At 38.7% G+C, this 17,284-nt stretch overlaps 1 protein-coding gene across 3 annotated transcripts in view; it reads left to right on the top strand.

Moving 5' to 3' along the window:
- Window positions 1-17,284, top strand: part of LOC134640061 (SH3 and PX domain-containing protein 2A-like) — a 59,603-nt gene that overhangs the window by 16,745 nt on the left and 25,574 nt on the right. For 2 of the 3 annotated variants that reach the window (XM_063491635.1, XM_063491636.1), the window contains exons 3-6: window positions 2,684-2,759; window positions 3,434-3,510; window positions 4,298-4,389; window positions 11,512-11,543. In XM_063491635.1, coding sequence (XP_063347705.1) covers window positions 2,684-2,759; window positions 3,434-3,510; window positions 4,298-4,389; window positions 11,512-11,543 — 277 coding nt within the window. Of the gene's footprint in view, window positions 1-2,683; window positions 2,760-3,433; window positions 3,511-4,297; window positions 4,390-7,980; window positions 7,988-11,511; window positions 11,544-15,750; window positions 15,771-17,284 lie in introns of all 3 variants that reach the window. The other variant, XM_063491637.1, reaches the window with a different exon arrangement.

Raw genomic sequence — 17,284 nt, 5'->3', positions numbered from 1 at the left:
GCAGGTGTGGTTAACCAGGATGATTCTTTATACTCTGCACTTTGCTTTGCCCTTAAAACACAATAATGATGACTGTCCATTTCAAAGGAAAACATTTCTTGTTAGCAGTCTGTAGTTTGGGGGAGAGGGGGGAACATGCTATGCCCTGGGAGAAATTTTTAGATTCAGCAAAGCCAGCAGATTAAAGTGGAAACGAAAGAACCACAACATCAAACCAAACCACCTCTTGCTGCACAAGTCCTACAAACAACTCCCACAGACCCAGACAGACTGGATCCAACTTTAACCTCCAAGCTTGATTCTGTTTGTCCACCTGGTTTCTTTTTGGCTCAGTTTAAACTGAGACTTTTCCTTCTCCTCCCAGTTGAGTGTGCTTCAGCTTGATATTCACAGAATTTGCTGGTAAAGCACATCTGGAACAAGGCAAGGGAGGAAAAAATAAGGCGTGGTTACATCTACATCTTAAACCTGTTACTGTAAGATGCTCTCATGTGAATACAAAGACGATACTACAGTTAGGGTCCATCATTTGTTCGACAAAGACATATTTTCCTTTTGAAAGTACCACATCACAATGGATTTTTTAAATCAGGCAGTCAGTATGTGATGAAAGTTCAGACAGTCAGCTTTTATTCAAGGGTTTTTACATACATTTTGCATTAACTGTTTAGAACTGTTAAGGTTAGTACACCCATTTTATACCCAGAGGCTCAAACGCAGTTGGACAGTTGACTGACCAGTAGTTTCCTGGCCAAGTGAGGCCTGTTCCATTGTTATTTGGGGGCAAAGGAATTTATGGGCTTTGTATTTATGGCTTTCCACTGTAATTTTAAATATGAGGTTCGTGCAAGTGAAGGAGCCCATCGTTTGGCTGAAAAACAAAAATAAACCTTTCAGAAAGATGGCAAAAACTTTGAGTGGCCAAGTCAACAGTCTGGTGCATTATTTAAAGAATGAATCGAGCTGCCAACTCAGCAGCACCAAAAGGCCTGAAAGACCACAGAGGACAGCTAAAGTGCATGTTGACAGAATTATTTCCATGGTTTAGAAAAACAACTTTAGAACATGTAACCAAGTCAAGAAATCAAGATGGTAGGTGTATCATTGTCTGCAAAGTCTGCAATCGAGAGACGCCTTCATGAATGTTTACAATAAGGTGCAAACAACTGGTTACACTCAAGAACAAGAGAGCCAGATTAGACGTTGCCAGAAAATAAACATAAAAGAGCCTGCACTGCTTTGGACCCATGAAACCAAGGTTAACTTGTACCAAAGTGAATGATGGCAAGACAAAAGTATGGAGAAGGAAAGAAACAGCTCATGATGTGAAGCATACGACATCATCTGTCAAAAATGGTGGAGAAATAAGACGTAGCCATATATGGTTCCCAGTAGAACTATGCCACTGCGTTCACTGATGATGTGACTGCCAATAGAAGCAGCAGGGTGAATTCTGAAGTGTACAGGGATATACTCTCTGCTCACTTTCAGCCATATGGTGCAAAAGCAAAAGAAGCCCAAAAGTGGCCAGATTCAGCCAGTAATACGATCTCAACCCAGATGAACATGTTTTTCAGTAAATGCAAAACTAAAGGCAAACATCCACAAACAGAAACTGCAGGTGGCTGGAGAAAAAGCCTGGCAGAGTATAAAGAAGAACCCACATTTACTAGGGTTAGACTGGGGTAGACTTCAGGCAGGAGATTTTCATCCAGGTTTTAAAAACAATCCTTCTTTTGTGCCTCTGGAGATTTGGGACTGGGTATAAAAAGGGTTGCAGTTTTTTAAATATTTAATGTAAACTTCTTATTTAAAAACCCTTTGAATTAAAGCCAAATGCCTGCACTTCATTCACATACTGACTGGTTAATTTAAAATTGACTGTGGTAGTGTACACATGCAAAATAACAAAAACCATGTCCTTCTGCAGCAAAATACATACCTGACGCTAGAAACTCTTGTTTGTGGTATGTAACACACATGCAATGCATGTTTGTTTGTTTTTCAGCACTCATCAAAACTTCACCAAATACAAAATATGCGTATCTAGGAGAAACATGTTGAAACTGTTAGGGACAGCTACCCTTAGAAGGAAATCTTCATTGTAAAAGAGTTGTTTTTCATTGTTTAGCTCTGTTTCGCTCCCTGCTTAATCTCTCGAGAGATTGATGCTGTAAATAGACATATGTATCAAGTGTCAACATCAAAGTGCCTGTTATGCACCCTGATGGCTTTTTAAGCTGCTTAAGTGGCTTCCTTGTGAGGGGTTTTTTCAGATAAGAGGGTGATGTAACCTTGCCTGCTGCCCCAGCTATCAAAGTGAAATGGTTTGCACTTTAAATGGTTTTTCAGATGATATATAATTATACTCTGTGTTGAACTCTGTGTTGTACTGTTACAAAATGGTCAGTTGTTGCTGGAGAATTTTCAGACCCCCTTTTCCTGTATCTCATCACAGATTACTCCACTTTAAACTCTGATTTAGATAATTGACAGTTTGTGTGATTTTGTTTTTGTTTTTTTTTTTGTTTTTTTTGCCATCAAGCATTTACATGATTATAATTGCTTGCCTTTCATGTCTTTATTGTATTAGAAAGGGGGATTTTTTTAAAAGTTTTGCTCCACAATTAATGTTCGTGTTACATTTTCATTTTTATTTCTTAATTTGTTTTCTTTTTTGCAGATGCGAATCCTTGACAAATTTCCAATTGACGGAGGACAAAAAGACCCCAAAAAGAGAATAATTCCTTTTTTGCCAGGTGATTAAAGTCAGTGTGCACACACTCAGCACTGTCAGTGTTGTCTTATTAGACATTTTGTTGTTCCTCCTACACACTCCATAGCATCGCCTACCACATTGCTTTGTTTTATTGGCTTCCATTCTCCATCCGGGCCAAATCAATTTGTGGTCAGCCATCTCAGTAGGAGGCTAGCAGAGAGGGATTTGTCTAATCTGATAAACTCATTGTGGGCCAGAGCAGAGGAGAGCAGTGAAGAGATCCTTTGTTAGACAAGCTGTGCTGCTCAAGTCTGCCCAGTGCCGTTCTGATCTCTCTGTAAGCCCACCATGGTGTGAACTGTATTCCTTTAAACCCCCAAATGGTTTGCATTATTTTTCTATTTAGTAGGCTTCGTGCTCTTAGCAATCTCAATCTCATAAGAGTTAGAAATTAGGAAATGGGAAAAAGCGGAAAAGTGGATCCAATTGCCTCACATTACTCAAACTAGTTGAGAGCAATCAGCTCCAGAGAAGTTCTCCATATGTTGATTGGAAGTTTATATCTCAGTGTCAGTACCAGCTGAGCTGGAAAGGGATCATGCTGGGCTTTTATAAATGTCTAAGCCTAAATCATAGCACGATTGTTAAGCATTTAATCATAATATTTTTGTGTTTTTTGTTATATACACCTGACAGTGCTCTGCTTTTCCTCAGGTAAAGTCTTATTTCGCCGCAGCCACATAAGAGATGTAGCCGTCAGAAGGCTGAAGCACCTGGATAATTACTGCAAAGTAAGACAAAAGCTGCATGCCTCAGTGTTTCCAGAGCTGGATTTTTCTCAACTTGTGTGCAGCACAATGCATCTCTTATTGAAGAGACTACTCATTTTTAATTTATATGTTGTTTGGAAGAGTGCTTTATCTCTGTCAGTGCTCTACCCTCTGAACATTTACCACAGCTTTTTTCATGGCCTCAACATTTATCTCCCCTCCACCAGCCTCAACAGGAAAGCAACTGCTCTCTGTGCTTGTCATTTCCTGTCACCAATGTAAATAGGCAGCATATGAAGGAAACGAGGGAAACGGGGGCACGCAGGGGTAAAAACAAAAGAGAGACTAAGAATGAATCAGCAGACTTTAATTGTAGCAATGAGTGCAGATAGCTACCTGATCCTCTTATGCTTATTAGCCCACAGATGGGAATGTGGGGCAGGTGTGTTGCCAAGTGTGGCAGCAGTTTCTCATTTATTGGACCTGAAATGAATGAATGAAAGCACAAAGCTTTCTTGTAAATACGGATTACATTAGGGTGTCTTTTTAATTTCAATCAAACTGAGGTCTGTGTTTTTTCTCTTTGTTTTAACCCTCTCTCTCTGCTCAGAGCCTTCTTCCTTCCCCTCCACACCCTCCACATCTCTGCCTGGTTTTCTCATCTGACTGGGTAGTGACTAAGTGTTATAAACCAGTTACTCAGTCCAAACTGACGCACTTTTACACATTAGTGTGACCTTTTATTGGGTTTTTTTAAAACGTGTTTTTATTGCAATCAGTAGCTTTCTCCCACCCTTCTCTCTCCTAGGCTCTGATGAAACTTCCCACCCACATTTCCCAAAGTGAGGAGGTCCTTCAGTTCTTTGAGACTAAGTCAGAAGACCTCAACCCTCCCACAGAGTGAGTAACTATAACTATGTGCTAGAAATCACAAGCTGTTTTTGAGCATTGGCATTGTATACGTGAACTGTTAGATGCCAAACATTGCCCTCTGGTGGGATGTGAACATTGGATATGGCAGCAAACTGAATGTGTGTGGCTCAGCAGCTGCCTTTAATTCGTGCTGACCCATCCTGATCCAGAGGCTTCGCTTTGTCAGGGATGATTGATTGATCTGGCTCTGAGAAGCCCTGCTTTTTATTAATAATGATTTCTTGGAGGTGACACCTGATGCCAGAACAAATGGGGAGGGATCAGCAGTGTAACGACAGCGCGTCCAAGTTCAAGTCTCAGGGCAGATAAGGCTCTCAGGCGAGCCATTTATCATACTCAGTTCAAAGTCAGAGTGGGAGTAAATCCGGCCTGGCTGCAATATCACTCATTGTCTACATTTTGTTCTTTCCATTAGATTTATGTTCAGTCGTATGTCTGGGATATTAATTTTTATCAGCAATGTGGGCCCATCACCTCTAACCTCTAATGCCCCTGCATGTTAATCTCACTTCAAAGTGAGAGCCTCCCTTAATCTCAGAGACAGTCCAGCGTAGCTTAAATTGATATCTTAAAGTATAATACCCGCACCGCCCAAGTTGTTTTCTTACTCCTGGGGTGGTCTGGGCAATTCACAGAAAATGTGTTCTTTTTATGCTCTAAAATTATGATATTTAAGACCCAGCTGTGAAACAAATAGTTTTTCTAAGTATTTAATATGTTAAAAATGTAAAAGAACCATTCTGCTGTCCTGTTCGGCTAATTTATTTAATTACAAATAATGGTTATAGAAGTGTTTATTTGAGAAACGAAAAACCTTGCCTGTAGATTTAAAAGAGCTTCACTCACACTCACTGAAACACAATGAAATAGATGAAAGAGGTCATGAGAGCAATTAGAAATGCGTCCAATCAACCTAGAAAATTGGTCCTGTCATGACATTTCCTTCCACACGGTTCAAACATGCCCTGCAAACAGCCTCGATAGAGATGCACTGTTGCTTATGTCCAAGCCTGTTGATGCTACTGCCATCTAACGTTCAACAGTGGTCACTGCACAGGAAATAAACAGGTACGGTTTTTCTTGTCACAAGAGGGAGCCACATGATTGGCTAAAAATTACAAGATGTTTCTATAGAATTTGGGTGAATGAAAGATGGTACCTCATTCATCACAAATGCATGCCTCACTCTGCAGTTTTTGATTGGGTTATTAGATTTATATTGATAATTAAATGTGCAGTATATTGGTGAAGTAAGCCTTGCAATCTTTTGAGTAAAGACACTAAAAGACACTACATATCTCTATCTATCGATCTATCTATAAAGCTGTGTTTGGCTATATGGAAAGTTAGAAAAAAGGCAGATTTAACGAGAAAAAAACTCATCTCACCTGTGTTTATGCCTTCGGTTTATTAACAATGCCATCGAAAAGGATTAACTAATATGTTGATACTTCTTAGATATCTGAATATTTCTTATTGTTAGGAAATCACTGAAAATGATTATTCAGTGAGTGGTTTAAATGCAATTAAACAAAAGGGATTTTTACAGTGCTTTCGCCCAATTCTTTCAAATTATGATATCCTCTTTTCAAATATTTCCAGACGGCTAATGGCCGAGAGCCACTGTATATTTCACAAGAAAGGGGAACTTTCAGAGAAGCTTTGAGACAAATTTGGAGAGACAGATGTTATAAATTTGTATAATAAAAACATGTTGTTGTTTTTTTTAGTAGTCTTACAAATCATCTTACATCCTGGAGTCCAAATTAGGTTGTGATAAGAAACACGCGGAAAACGTTTTGAAGTTAGAGTTCCTTTTTGAGAATGAATGCCAGCGGCTAAATATAAAATTAAAATTCAAAGTTTTAGTCATCAGTCTCTCTTTGAACATTTCAGTGTTTTACAGTGATGCAGAGTTGAAAGTGGATGTTTCTGCTGTTTGAAACACAGCAATTTAACTCATTTTGACATCAGTTAGCTTTAAGGTGTTTTGCTAGAGATAATACATTCTCCGCCAGCCTCTGTATTATTGTTGTTTAGTGAAAACTATCCATGGGCTGTATCTGCAGTGTGACTGCAGTAAGTTCCAGTTTATTAACCCCCGAGGAGAAATGTTTTCAGGACTCCCACCTCTGAGGCCAGCATCTACGTGAGTGTTGTGAAGTATAATTAAATCTAGTTAACAGGCACATATGCCCATAATGTCAGTTTAAAATAACATTTTACCTTTCATACAGACAAATTAAGTTTACACCACACCATCTCATTTTTTCTTTTCTTTTTTTTTGTTAACCAAAAAGCTTGGAAACTATCCTGATTCAATCAAGAGGGAAAAAACAAAAAGCAGATGAGATGCACCGCCTGTTCTGTTGTATTTGTTCTTTCGTTTATATAAAAGAATCACATACATTTAAAATATTAACAAAACAAATGTTAATAAAAAATAAAGAGAGAGTGAATTATAAACAGTGATATTTGATTTTAAATTTGTCTTTCTGAACCAAAGAGGTCCCATTCTAATATAAGAAGTCACCAAGAGGACACAGTCACAGTGTTAATGTATGGGATACAATACAATAGCAGCCTGCAGTAGTGATGTTACACATACACTATATTTTAGCTTATATAATGCATAAGTGCTAAACCAATTCAGATTAAGATGTTATGATTCAGATGAGTCAGATAATCCATGTATTACTCGTACGAGAGTTTTGGAACATTTGCAAATTTCGATGATATCCAAGAGAAATTAGTATCAGAAGTTACAAAATCATTTAAATCAAGATGATGCTACTGATCCACAATGATTCAGAGCAAAAGCCCTGTTGGCAAAGGAAAAGAAAATCTAACAGCAATGCAAGAAACAAAATTACCTCCATAATGTGTGACTTTGAAGGTCAGTCCTCCATCTTAACTTTAACTTCATTTAGTCATGGACTTCTATGCATATGACAGATGAAGGAGGTTAATCATTTTCAACAGTGAAATAGCTGAATTTTGTTGAAATTTTCATCACTTTTGCAGCATCTATTCAAAACACATGATGTTTTTGTAGAAAATCTGTGGCCCTTTTCTTCCTGATTTATGTATGTGCATGTAAACACAAGCACTCCTTTACCTTAATTATAGTTGTTACATGCCAAACCTTAACCTTAATCTCAGCCAAAACACACGTGACAGCTTGCTTTTTGTACCTAACTGGAGGGTGAGCCCTCACATTGGGATTGCATATACAGAACATGATTAATACAACAAAAGGAAAAGGATTTTAAGAAGAGATGAAATGCGGTGTATTATTCTGTTCTTTTTAGCTTAAGTCTTAATTCGACATCATTGTTTCACCACAAGGAGAGTTATTAGTGGTTGATACACGGTCAAACTAACATTCTTTTAACCTGACATCAGTGTGTGATCATAGCCAAGCTTTGCTGGAGATTGGGGCCAGTACGCATGAGGTTTACTGCAGCAGTGTGTGTGCTTTTGTGAGGATTTGAGTCAACCTACCAACTGTTATTTATTTTTTTTGTTACAGGATATGCACAGAAACGGTGTAGTAAGAGATTATGTGCAAATCACAACCCTATCGTAATGGATTGCTGTTCAATGATGTCGACCCATTGACTCTGGAGCTCGAGGTTACTCCTGCAGAGGTTAATCTGAGGTCGTGCAGAAGTGTCTGTGTGCTGAAGAAAGGCAGATACCTCAGTCCTCTGGCTTGGATGAAAAATGCGAGAAAAAAGCGTTAATATCTTACACATTCCTTTTTTGTAATAGGCCCACCTACAAAGAGTTTGCAGTTATGTGCAAACAGATGGTCACTCCCAACTCAAGCTTCAGATAGATTCTCACGGGTTTGAATTTTTAATGATGTGTTCAGTGCTAGTGCGTGTGTCCTGCGCTGTATGTGCGTCCTGGTCTGAATGATGAAACTAAAACTTTATGGCTTGAAAAGACTATTTTTCAGCTTCTTGTGTATTTAGAGGTTGAAATTTACCTCTAAATACACAAGCACAGTCTTAAACATTTAATAGTGTTTGGACATATTTTCGCTCCCCTTGCCTTCCTCTCACCTATTAGATTTTACTGGTGATAAGAGGAAAGTACACAAAGCCAGAACTGTGTGCTCAGTCTCCTCTTGGGAGGGATATTACTCCACCTCTGTACTACAGGTCACAAGCAAGCAGGGCATGTCAAGAGTCTCCTTTATCTCCATTTTTTCTTCCCCGCCTTACCTCAGTTTCATCTCTGCCCAAGCAGATTTTGGCAAAATAAAAACAAATGAAGACATCTTTAAAATAATTAAGAAATATTTAACATCTATAACAATTTTACACATGGGAAAATCTGAAACCAATGGAATAACACACACTTTCCACAGCTCCCTAGTACTGGGTTGGAGCCCTTTTTGCCTTCAGAATTGCCTCAGTTCTTTGTGGCACAGGATCAACAAGGCGATGGAAATATTCCTTAGATTTTGGCCATCCTTGAAATGATAGCATCACACAGTTGCTGCAGATTTGTTGGCTACACATCCAAGTTGTGAGCCTCCTATTCCACCACATCCCAAAGGTGTTCTGCTGGATTGACATCTGGAGTTTGAGTGCAGTGAACTCATTGTCAGGTTCAAGAGTCAGTTTGGGATAATTTGAGCTTTGTGTTATTCTGCCTGAAGCAGCCATCAGAAGATCGGTAGATTGTATAGATGAACATGGTCAGCATACTGAGGTAGAGCATTTAAAGGATTCTCAACTGCAACTAAGGCACCCAAAGTGTGCAAAGAAAATGGACTTACATCAACATGAGTAGTGTGAACTGCTGATACATGCTTTTTACATGCTATTTACATTAAATTCTGACCCTACTATCTGAATGTTGCAGCAGAAATTGACTCATCAGACCAGGCGGCATGTTTCTTATTTCTATTGTACAATTTTTGTGAGCCAGTGTGAATTGTAGCCTCCGTTTCCAGTTTTTAGCAGACAGTAGTTGCACGCTGTGTAGTTTTCTGCTCCTGTTCTTCTTCAAGGTTTTGCATTTACAGATGCTCTTCTGCATAGCCTGGTGGCGACGAGTGATTACTTGAGTGTTGTCTTTCTATGAGCTCAAAGCAGCCTGCCCATTCTCCTCTGACCTCTGACAATGTTATGGCATTTTGTTAAACCCTAGATGTGTTTTCCTTATAAAGTTGGGGTTTTAAAGTGTTCCATTGTTAGTTGGACTATGCATTTTTTAATTAATCCACAGCTTTGTTTATGTGGCTTGGAACAAAAGTTTAACTTTGTTTTTTGTTCTGTTCATCAATCTTATCGAAAATATAAAATTTATATTGCTGCTGGGTTTATTACATCATGAATGATTGATGATTTTTCTTACGCCGTCGAAATTCAGTTCATGGCCTTTTTGTTTCAGTGTCAGTTTAGTCAGTCTATTATTTAATCTTTTAATCAATCTATAAGCAATTCATGATTATAATTGTCTCATAAATTATCTGTGTTTACTTTGCTCATTCATCAGGGAAAAAGAGAAATTGTGCCGATATTATTTTATCACGAATACATTTTTTTCTTTCTTTTTTGAATTTTTTTTTACATGATTTTATTATATAGAAGTAAAACAAATGCGAAATAGCTTATTTGTACAGCAGAGTCAAATAATCTACTTTGAAAATTGCAGGTTTTTTTTGGTAACTTGGTTCAATGAAACACAGAGTATTGATGAACAGACTGTAACCTGGCAAACGTTGGACAGGGTTTATCCAAACATGTGCTCATATCCATAACTGGCTGTGGCTCCAGTCCTGCTGCTGGCCCTCCATAGAGCCAGGTGTCTATTCCCATCTGTGTCAAAACTCAACTTCTCCTCGGTGTTTTCTCTCTGCAAGTTAACTAAACCAGGACATAACACTCAGCCCGAACTTCCTAAAATGGTCTGGCCTGAAATGTTTATGCATTTCCACTTTATAAACAAATTCCCATCAAACTGAATGGAGTAATTATGTGAAGTACCATCACTTGTGTGCCTGCATTGCAATTAATGAAGCGTGAGCGCTCCAATTGAATCAACAACACTATAATGAATTAATTAAAAACTATTCATCATTTATTTATTGCCTGTCTCTAAATGACAAATTTCCGTCAGTGTGAAAGAGGCTGAATCGAACAACGGTGACAATTGGAAATTAGGCTAATGTTCTGTTCTGTTGTAATACGAGGTGGCCGTCACAAATCAACGCTCATTTTTTTGAGAGAATGCGTACAAATAAAGAAACCACAAACAGTTCAGGAAAGCATCCTAACAAATTCAACAGCGCAAGCACTGCATTTAAAAAAATAGAGAAAAAAACCCTTTACTTGAGTAAAATAAACACAGAAATTTTCTATTGCTGTTACCTGCAGCTTGGTACTCTGTTTGGTAGACTTTGCATGTATTTTCACAAGTTGCAGTACACTGAGTGGGAAAAAGTGCATATAGTATTTTGACAAAGTAAACATAAATATCCCATCTCTGCTGATTAAGCTCGGCATTTTGAGCAGCGCAGTAAGCGTGGGTTCAGTGAAGGGATAGTCGCTGCTCTGTGACCTTCATGAGTGTCAAAGCACAGAGCAGGTTCATTGACACTAACTCGCTTCCTTTCAGTTTTTTTTTCTACAGTTCATAGTTCAGAACAGAAAGATGCTTTCACATCTTAAGATGAATGGGACTTAAAGGGGGATATGATACTGTTGTAAAGTCAATAAATGCTGTTCTGTTAAATAGAGGCAGCTGCATCCCCCTCATGTACAACATATCTGGCTTTTTAACAGAAATATACACACATTGGCTAAAAGGGCCGATGGGTTCCTTTGTTGCTGTCCTTGACACACTTAATGTGCGACTCACTCATACGTATCCCACCCTGTCTCCCTCCCACTGGTAGTGGGTCAAGTTCTTCGTGCATTCTCAGCGAGGGTTTGGCTGGTACTTGTGTGCCAACTGTACTTGGATGGTCCCGGGCAAAGATTCAGCTGTAACCAGTCATATAAATGTTCTGACCTTTCTTGCTTACACATTCATTCTGACCATGTTGCTCTGCTGTTGTTTCTTTTCTAGAGACTGTGGAGGCTCTGGCAAACGTAAATCGGGTAAGAAAATATCCTTATTTTAATTTTCATGAGTTTTAAAACAGTTGTACTGCTTTAAATTTAAAAGAAAAGGCAACTCCTGCAATTCTACCTGTCAAAGTCTTAGGGAGTCTTAGGCAGAACTGAAAGTGAGATCAGTATTTGTTGATAATGGAAAAAAAATTTAGATCTCTTGTGGGAGTTTAAGAAGACAGACGACCACAGTAAGATGATAAAGATTTAAATGTATCAGAAAATGTATGTTATTAATATTTTCAGCTTTGATAGCAATGCTAAATGTTTTTTTTCTGCTCCTTTAATTACAGAATTTGCTTCCTTTCATTGCCCCATGTGACAGTAAATTGATTATATTTGGTTTTAGGCCTCTCTGGAGACTAAACAATTTGAATCTCTCAATTAATCAAGAAAATAAGTTGCAGATTAGCTGGTTATGAAGATAACTGAGGCAGTTTAGAAATAAAACTATTAAATAAATAACATGTACATTTCTGGTTGTGCTGCTGTGAATTATGTGTTGTTTTCTTTTTTCCAAACTGTCCGCCATGAGTGTGACTCTGGTGCCATAAACAATCCTGTGGTATTATTAAATGGTCAGGAAAACAGTGTAATGTGGGCGAGACCACCTGTCTGTGCCTCTGCATTTGCATTGCCAGAATAGGCCGTTGCATTAATATTTGTGTGTTAGAGTGCTGAGTGACTCAGCTGAGCATGGGGATACGAGCGTAGGAGGTGGCAGGAAAAGCATGAGAGGAGTTTTAGTGAACAGCTGTCCAGTTCTTGTGCATGCATCCACTTGCGTGCTCGAAGTCTCAGAATACCCGCACGCGTTACAAATTACACGTTAGTCCTGCAATCAGATGTAAAGTTGCTTCGGCCATCCCTTCCTGCAGTATGCCGCAGTTACGTATGGCATAGCTGGGCTATAAAAGCTCCTAGGAAGTTAATTTTCTGTGGGTGATCCACTCTGAGGAAAAGCTGCACTGGAATTGTCACCAAACGAAATAAGACCCCAGCCTAATTTCATTATGCGTTCCACGGTATTGAGGCTTTATGTAACAGTGAATTCCAGCTACATACTGGAATGGAAAAAATTGTCTTATTTCAGCTGTGTGTGTGTGTGTGTCTGTGCGTGTTGCCTGCATTCAGTCTGTGCAAGATATTAGATTGGCTTCCAGTTATATTCATATCAGTTGCCTGGAAAGTTTTATCATATAGTAGCTGTCCTTTTTATTTTGAATAATTTAGTTTGATCTAAAATTGATCTGTTTTGCAGACTTTATTATATGCATGTATTTGTTCTTATTTTAAACATTTTTTTTGGTTCAAGTCTTATACATCAGAGCATAATAATACACTTTATATCTGGTACTTATGCTGGTTTGTTATTCATACTGTTTTAAGCTCCCCATACTTGATCTTGAAGCCCCCAGTATAGTCCCCATGCTGGACATTAGTGGTTAAAGATTGATATTTCTCTTTCAAAGCAGGACAGCAGATAAGTGGAGTGAGTCTGTGGTGAATTTCTGCTGTAGCTGCAGCTTATGTATTCCATAATTGCACGTTGCAGGTTTCCCTTAAGAGTTTACTGATCCCCTGCCTAAAACAGAGAATGTAACCCCTCACCACAAAACTTTGAGCGATTAGAGTTTTGATTTGGAACGCTGTTTACCTGGGAAGAGAAGAAAACAGGAACAGCACACTCACAGATGATCATTCACTTTTGTTTTGTTATCATCTTTGGCTTCGTGACAGTTCTGTCATCATTTGCTGTGTTGGGATTTAAAAAATGTTCTTCTTCTCTTTTTGTGTTTTTTGGTAGAGCTGATACTAGATGGAGGGTAGTGAAAAGAAGTGTAGTGAAAGGAAATTGTGTTATATAAACTGGGGATCTCATCTGTCATGTGTTTTCAGTAAAATTCAGACCCACATCTCATTTCTTGTTTGTGACTCACGCTTCTGGAGCCCTGCAAGATCGAAGCAGTGATTGATTCTGCATCATAGCCAGGCAACAATCTACACGAGATTCAAAGAAAGCCATGCCATATTTTTTTTTTTAGCATATAATGGATTTGTCAGGACTGACTGCTGATACTCAGCTGGTCAGCATGAATCACTGTTAGGTGAAGAGACACGCTCTCAGAAGCGAACCTCTAAAGGAAACAGGATCAACTGCTGCTTACTGTGCCTCATAGGATGCCGAAGTTCAGGAGCTTCAAAGATTTAGTATTTATGTGCATTCAGAAAGAGAGCTGGCTGACCAGAAGACAGATAGAAATTGAGTAGGAAAGAAAGAAATGGAGCGCTCGAGGGTGTAGTGCATGTGAAAAGCAGCTGGAGAGGAGAGGAGGTTTACGTGGCAAGTGGAAACCATGTCAGTGCTGCGCAAAGGCCCAGTGAGTGTGTTTATGTGTGCAGACTTGCTGTCTTTATTTGAGCTGCAGGTCTCTCGGGACCTACGGGGGTGCATATGTGTGGATGAGGTTGTGTCTGTGAGGGAGTTTACATACTACATGTAGTATGCATGGGTGTACGCGTGCGCGTGTTGGAAGGAATCTGGTAACAAGTCAGATGGTGGGTGGGTCAAGAGGGCCGTGTGTTTGTTTGTGTTTGCAGATGGATGTGATTTTTAAACTGGCATAGGAAATCATTAAGGCAAATGAGGACTTCCAAACCACTTTAACAGCCGTACGCTGCTTCAGCAAGCTTCCCTGTCAATGACAAGCTATTGAATACTGGGCCTTTTTGTTCAGTCGTACATAATAATGAGTCTCACAGTACATGAAATGTGTTAAGGTTTAAATCAAATGTCGATCAAACAGATGTTTTTTTATTAGTTGTTGTCATATAACAGCTCATTTCATGCACAGATTTCTAGGTTTGGTATAGAATTTTTTTTCCGTTTCTCCTGAACTCCGGTTCCTGCAGCACAGAACAGATACTTTACAGGATGCACGGTTTCTGATACGTGATCACTAGTGACAGTTCTTCAAAGACTATACTGTTGAGGAAAAAAATTGCAAATGCATATTTTTTATTAGGATTTTGTGTAAGTAAAACCGAGGATCCATTATGTTTCTTTTTCCTTACGTTCTGGTTGTTCGGTGGTGCAGGCGTCAGATTTTCTACTGGAAAACCTGATGAAGTGGAGGAGTCTCGCTCATTAAATTAGCGGTTTGAATCTGATTCCAGTCTCTTTTTTTTTTTCATATCAGCAACATCCAGTGAAGTTAAAGGTGCACTGTGGGTTGTTTTACACTGCCTCTAGTAGTGCTGTAGAGCAGTGTTTTTATGAGTGGGTCCCTGTTCTGTTGTTATTGTGCGTATGTGGACAAAGATGCGGCTCACATGATACACAGCCTGGCAGTGATTTCATATTTTCCAATGATCAGCACTTGTTTTTGTGCACTTGTTTTTCAAGAAATGTAGCTTTGTGCCAAAAAAGGCAACAACACAGAGTGAAGTAACCCCCCCCCCCAAAAAAAAATATGTTTGATTCCTCCGGATCATCAGCTATGTAGTTTTCATTCAGTTTTTTTCAAAAGCAGAAACCCGTGTAGTAAATATAAACATACCGTGACTTTCAGTGTTTACCAAGTGGATCATGAGATATTTGGAACTCCAATAGTTTTATACTGCAGAGCTACGCTTTACTGCGAGAATCAGCAGACAAAAGTGAGGATGATGAAGCTATTCAGCAGTTTCTAACTGAAATGTGAAGGCTGTCTAACTGAAATGATTTGGGTGAATGTTTCTGTACTATTTATTTGTGGTCTGCCTCTTTTCCCTTAGGGCCACATACTGATTCAATGACATGAGTACATCTGTACTACATTGAACAGCAGTTCTGTGTCCCTTTCTAATCCAGCTGCACATCTGCTGCTGATGAGCCAAACAAAGGCACTGCACTTTGCCAAATTTTACTCTTCTCAACACGGTTCTGCTCTTACAAAGATACCCCAGGGTTAGAAATGTGGCACTAAAATATAACGACCTGTGCCAACCATGTTACCAAGCAAAAAGCTTGAAAAGCCTGAAAACCGTTTTTTAGGGAAAAAAAGAATGAGTAGACTAGACTCTCTGGCTTCCTCCTGTTGGTGATGAATTATTGCAAAGTTCCAAACTGTCATCTTCCCTGGATGGAGTTGATGACGGAGGAATGGGGGTGGAGTTGGGGGTTGAATGGAGTTGGGACATTTGGGAGTGGAAGGGTGGGAGCAGGAAGCACGTGTATAAATAGGAGCGAGGAGAGATAAACACCGAGTGGTTAATATCTGATGGAAGCCGAGAAGAAATACTTTTCAAAGCTCATAAATGATTTTGGTCGTCACTGGTCATGCAGGGTACACAAGAAAATACATATACACACACCTCCCAACTGTAACACCTGAATGAGTTAACTAAACTAAAAATATAGGACTGGGAGTTAGCTTACTTTATTTAAACAAATAAACGTCAATAAAAACTAAATATATTTCCAGTTTAATTCCTCTTAGTTTATATAAATTGGCATTCATTTGCCTCCCTTTCCTTGGAATTAAACTGATGTAACTTAAAAATATTCAGTAAAAGAACGATTTTATGTTAAACTTGGCCTAACATGAATGTGAGTGATGTGAAAAGCATTTACAGTATAAAAGATGCCTCAAGATTGACGTTTCCGGTTGTGACGAGCAGCAGTAGGTCTGACAGGGAAATCGCACAGTGTGCACACTGTACCAGACATAATCCTCAGTTTTAAAACACTATATGAACCAAGTTTACAAAATAGACTTATTTTGTAAATGATGGCTCGCCCATAAAAATAAAACGTGTACAGAGGTCAACCAACTGTGTTTTTCATAAACTTATATAATACCAGAAATCCTTTTTTTCAACTACAACTATCGCCATCTGGTGGCTTTCGGATAGAAGGTGGGTTTAACAAACTTCATGTTAGCTTCATTTTTCTGATCTGGATGCTACGTCTATGTTTTGTACTGTCTATGGTAACAAGACAGTTTTCACACTTGTAGCTCTTCTGACGCACTAACCAATCAATTAAGTTCATTCACAGTGTCACTTCTAATTTAACACAATACAAAATAAAACACATTCTGGGCAACTTAACAGTAATGTGACAATCATTAGCAAGTTAATATGGCATAACGTGCATAACGTCTTAGCTAATGTTTCTGCACGTAGACGCACATTTTAAAAAGACTAAAATAAATACAGTGAAATGATACTTTTTAAATGGAGCCTATTTATTGTGCAAAATAGTTCAGCCTAATGAAAAATAGTTAGTTATGCTGTAGTGTATGTTGGTTCTGGGGTTGGTTATGCTTTTTGTTTAGAGGAACAAGTTTTTTCTTTCTGGTTTCCTCCACTTATACATACACATTCACAAAGATATAAACCTGATCAGGTGAGCTCTCAGGATATTACAGATACTATAGGGTTAGGATTACTTTTAGCTATTGATAAAAACATTTAAATATATTTTCTTTTTCAGCAGTGTTTGTTGTGAATAGTGTCCATACACTCTGCAGCTGCCTTCCTTTTGCATATACTATGTATATATTTTAGTTGTTATGATCACTATGTTTCACTGTGTTGTCTGAAACACTGTTTTGTACACAGTTTGTATGATTCACATTTCATACACTGTTTCGAAATTAGGCTTATCCTGTTCAAGTCTGCTTTTTTTCCCCACACACATGTTCTTCTTGCTCTGTCTTCCTGCTGTTGCAAAACATTTAATT

This window comes from Pelmatolapia mariae, linkage group LG13 (genome assembly GCF_036321145.2).
Source record: "Pelmatolapia mariae isolate MD_Pm_ZW linkage group LG13, Pm_UMD_F_2, whole genome shotgun sequence".
Taxonomy (NCBI): domain Eukaryota; kingdom Metazoa; phylum Chordata; class Actinopteri; order Cichliformes; family Cichlidae; genus Pelmatolapia; species Pelmatolapia mariae.
Note: the sequence above shows the minus strand (reverse complement) of the source record. Positions and strands in the feature narration are given on the sequence as shown.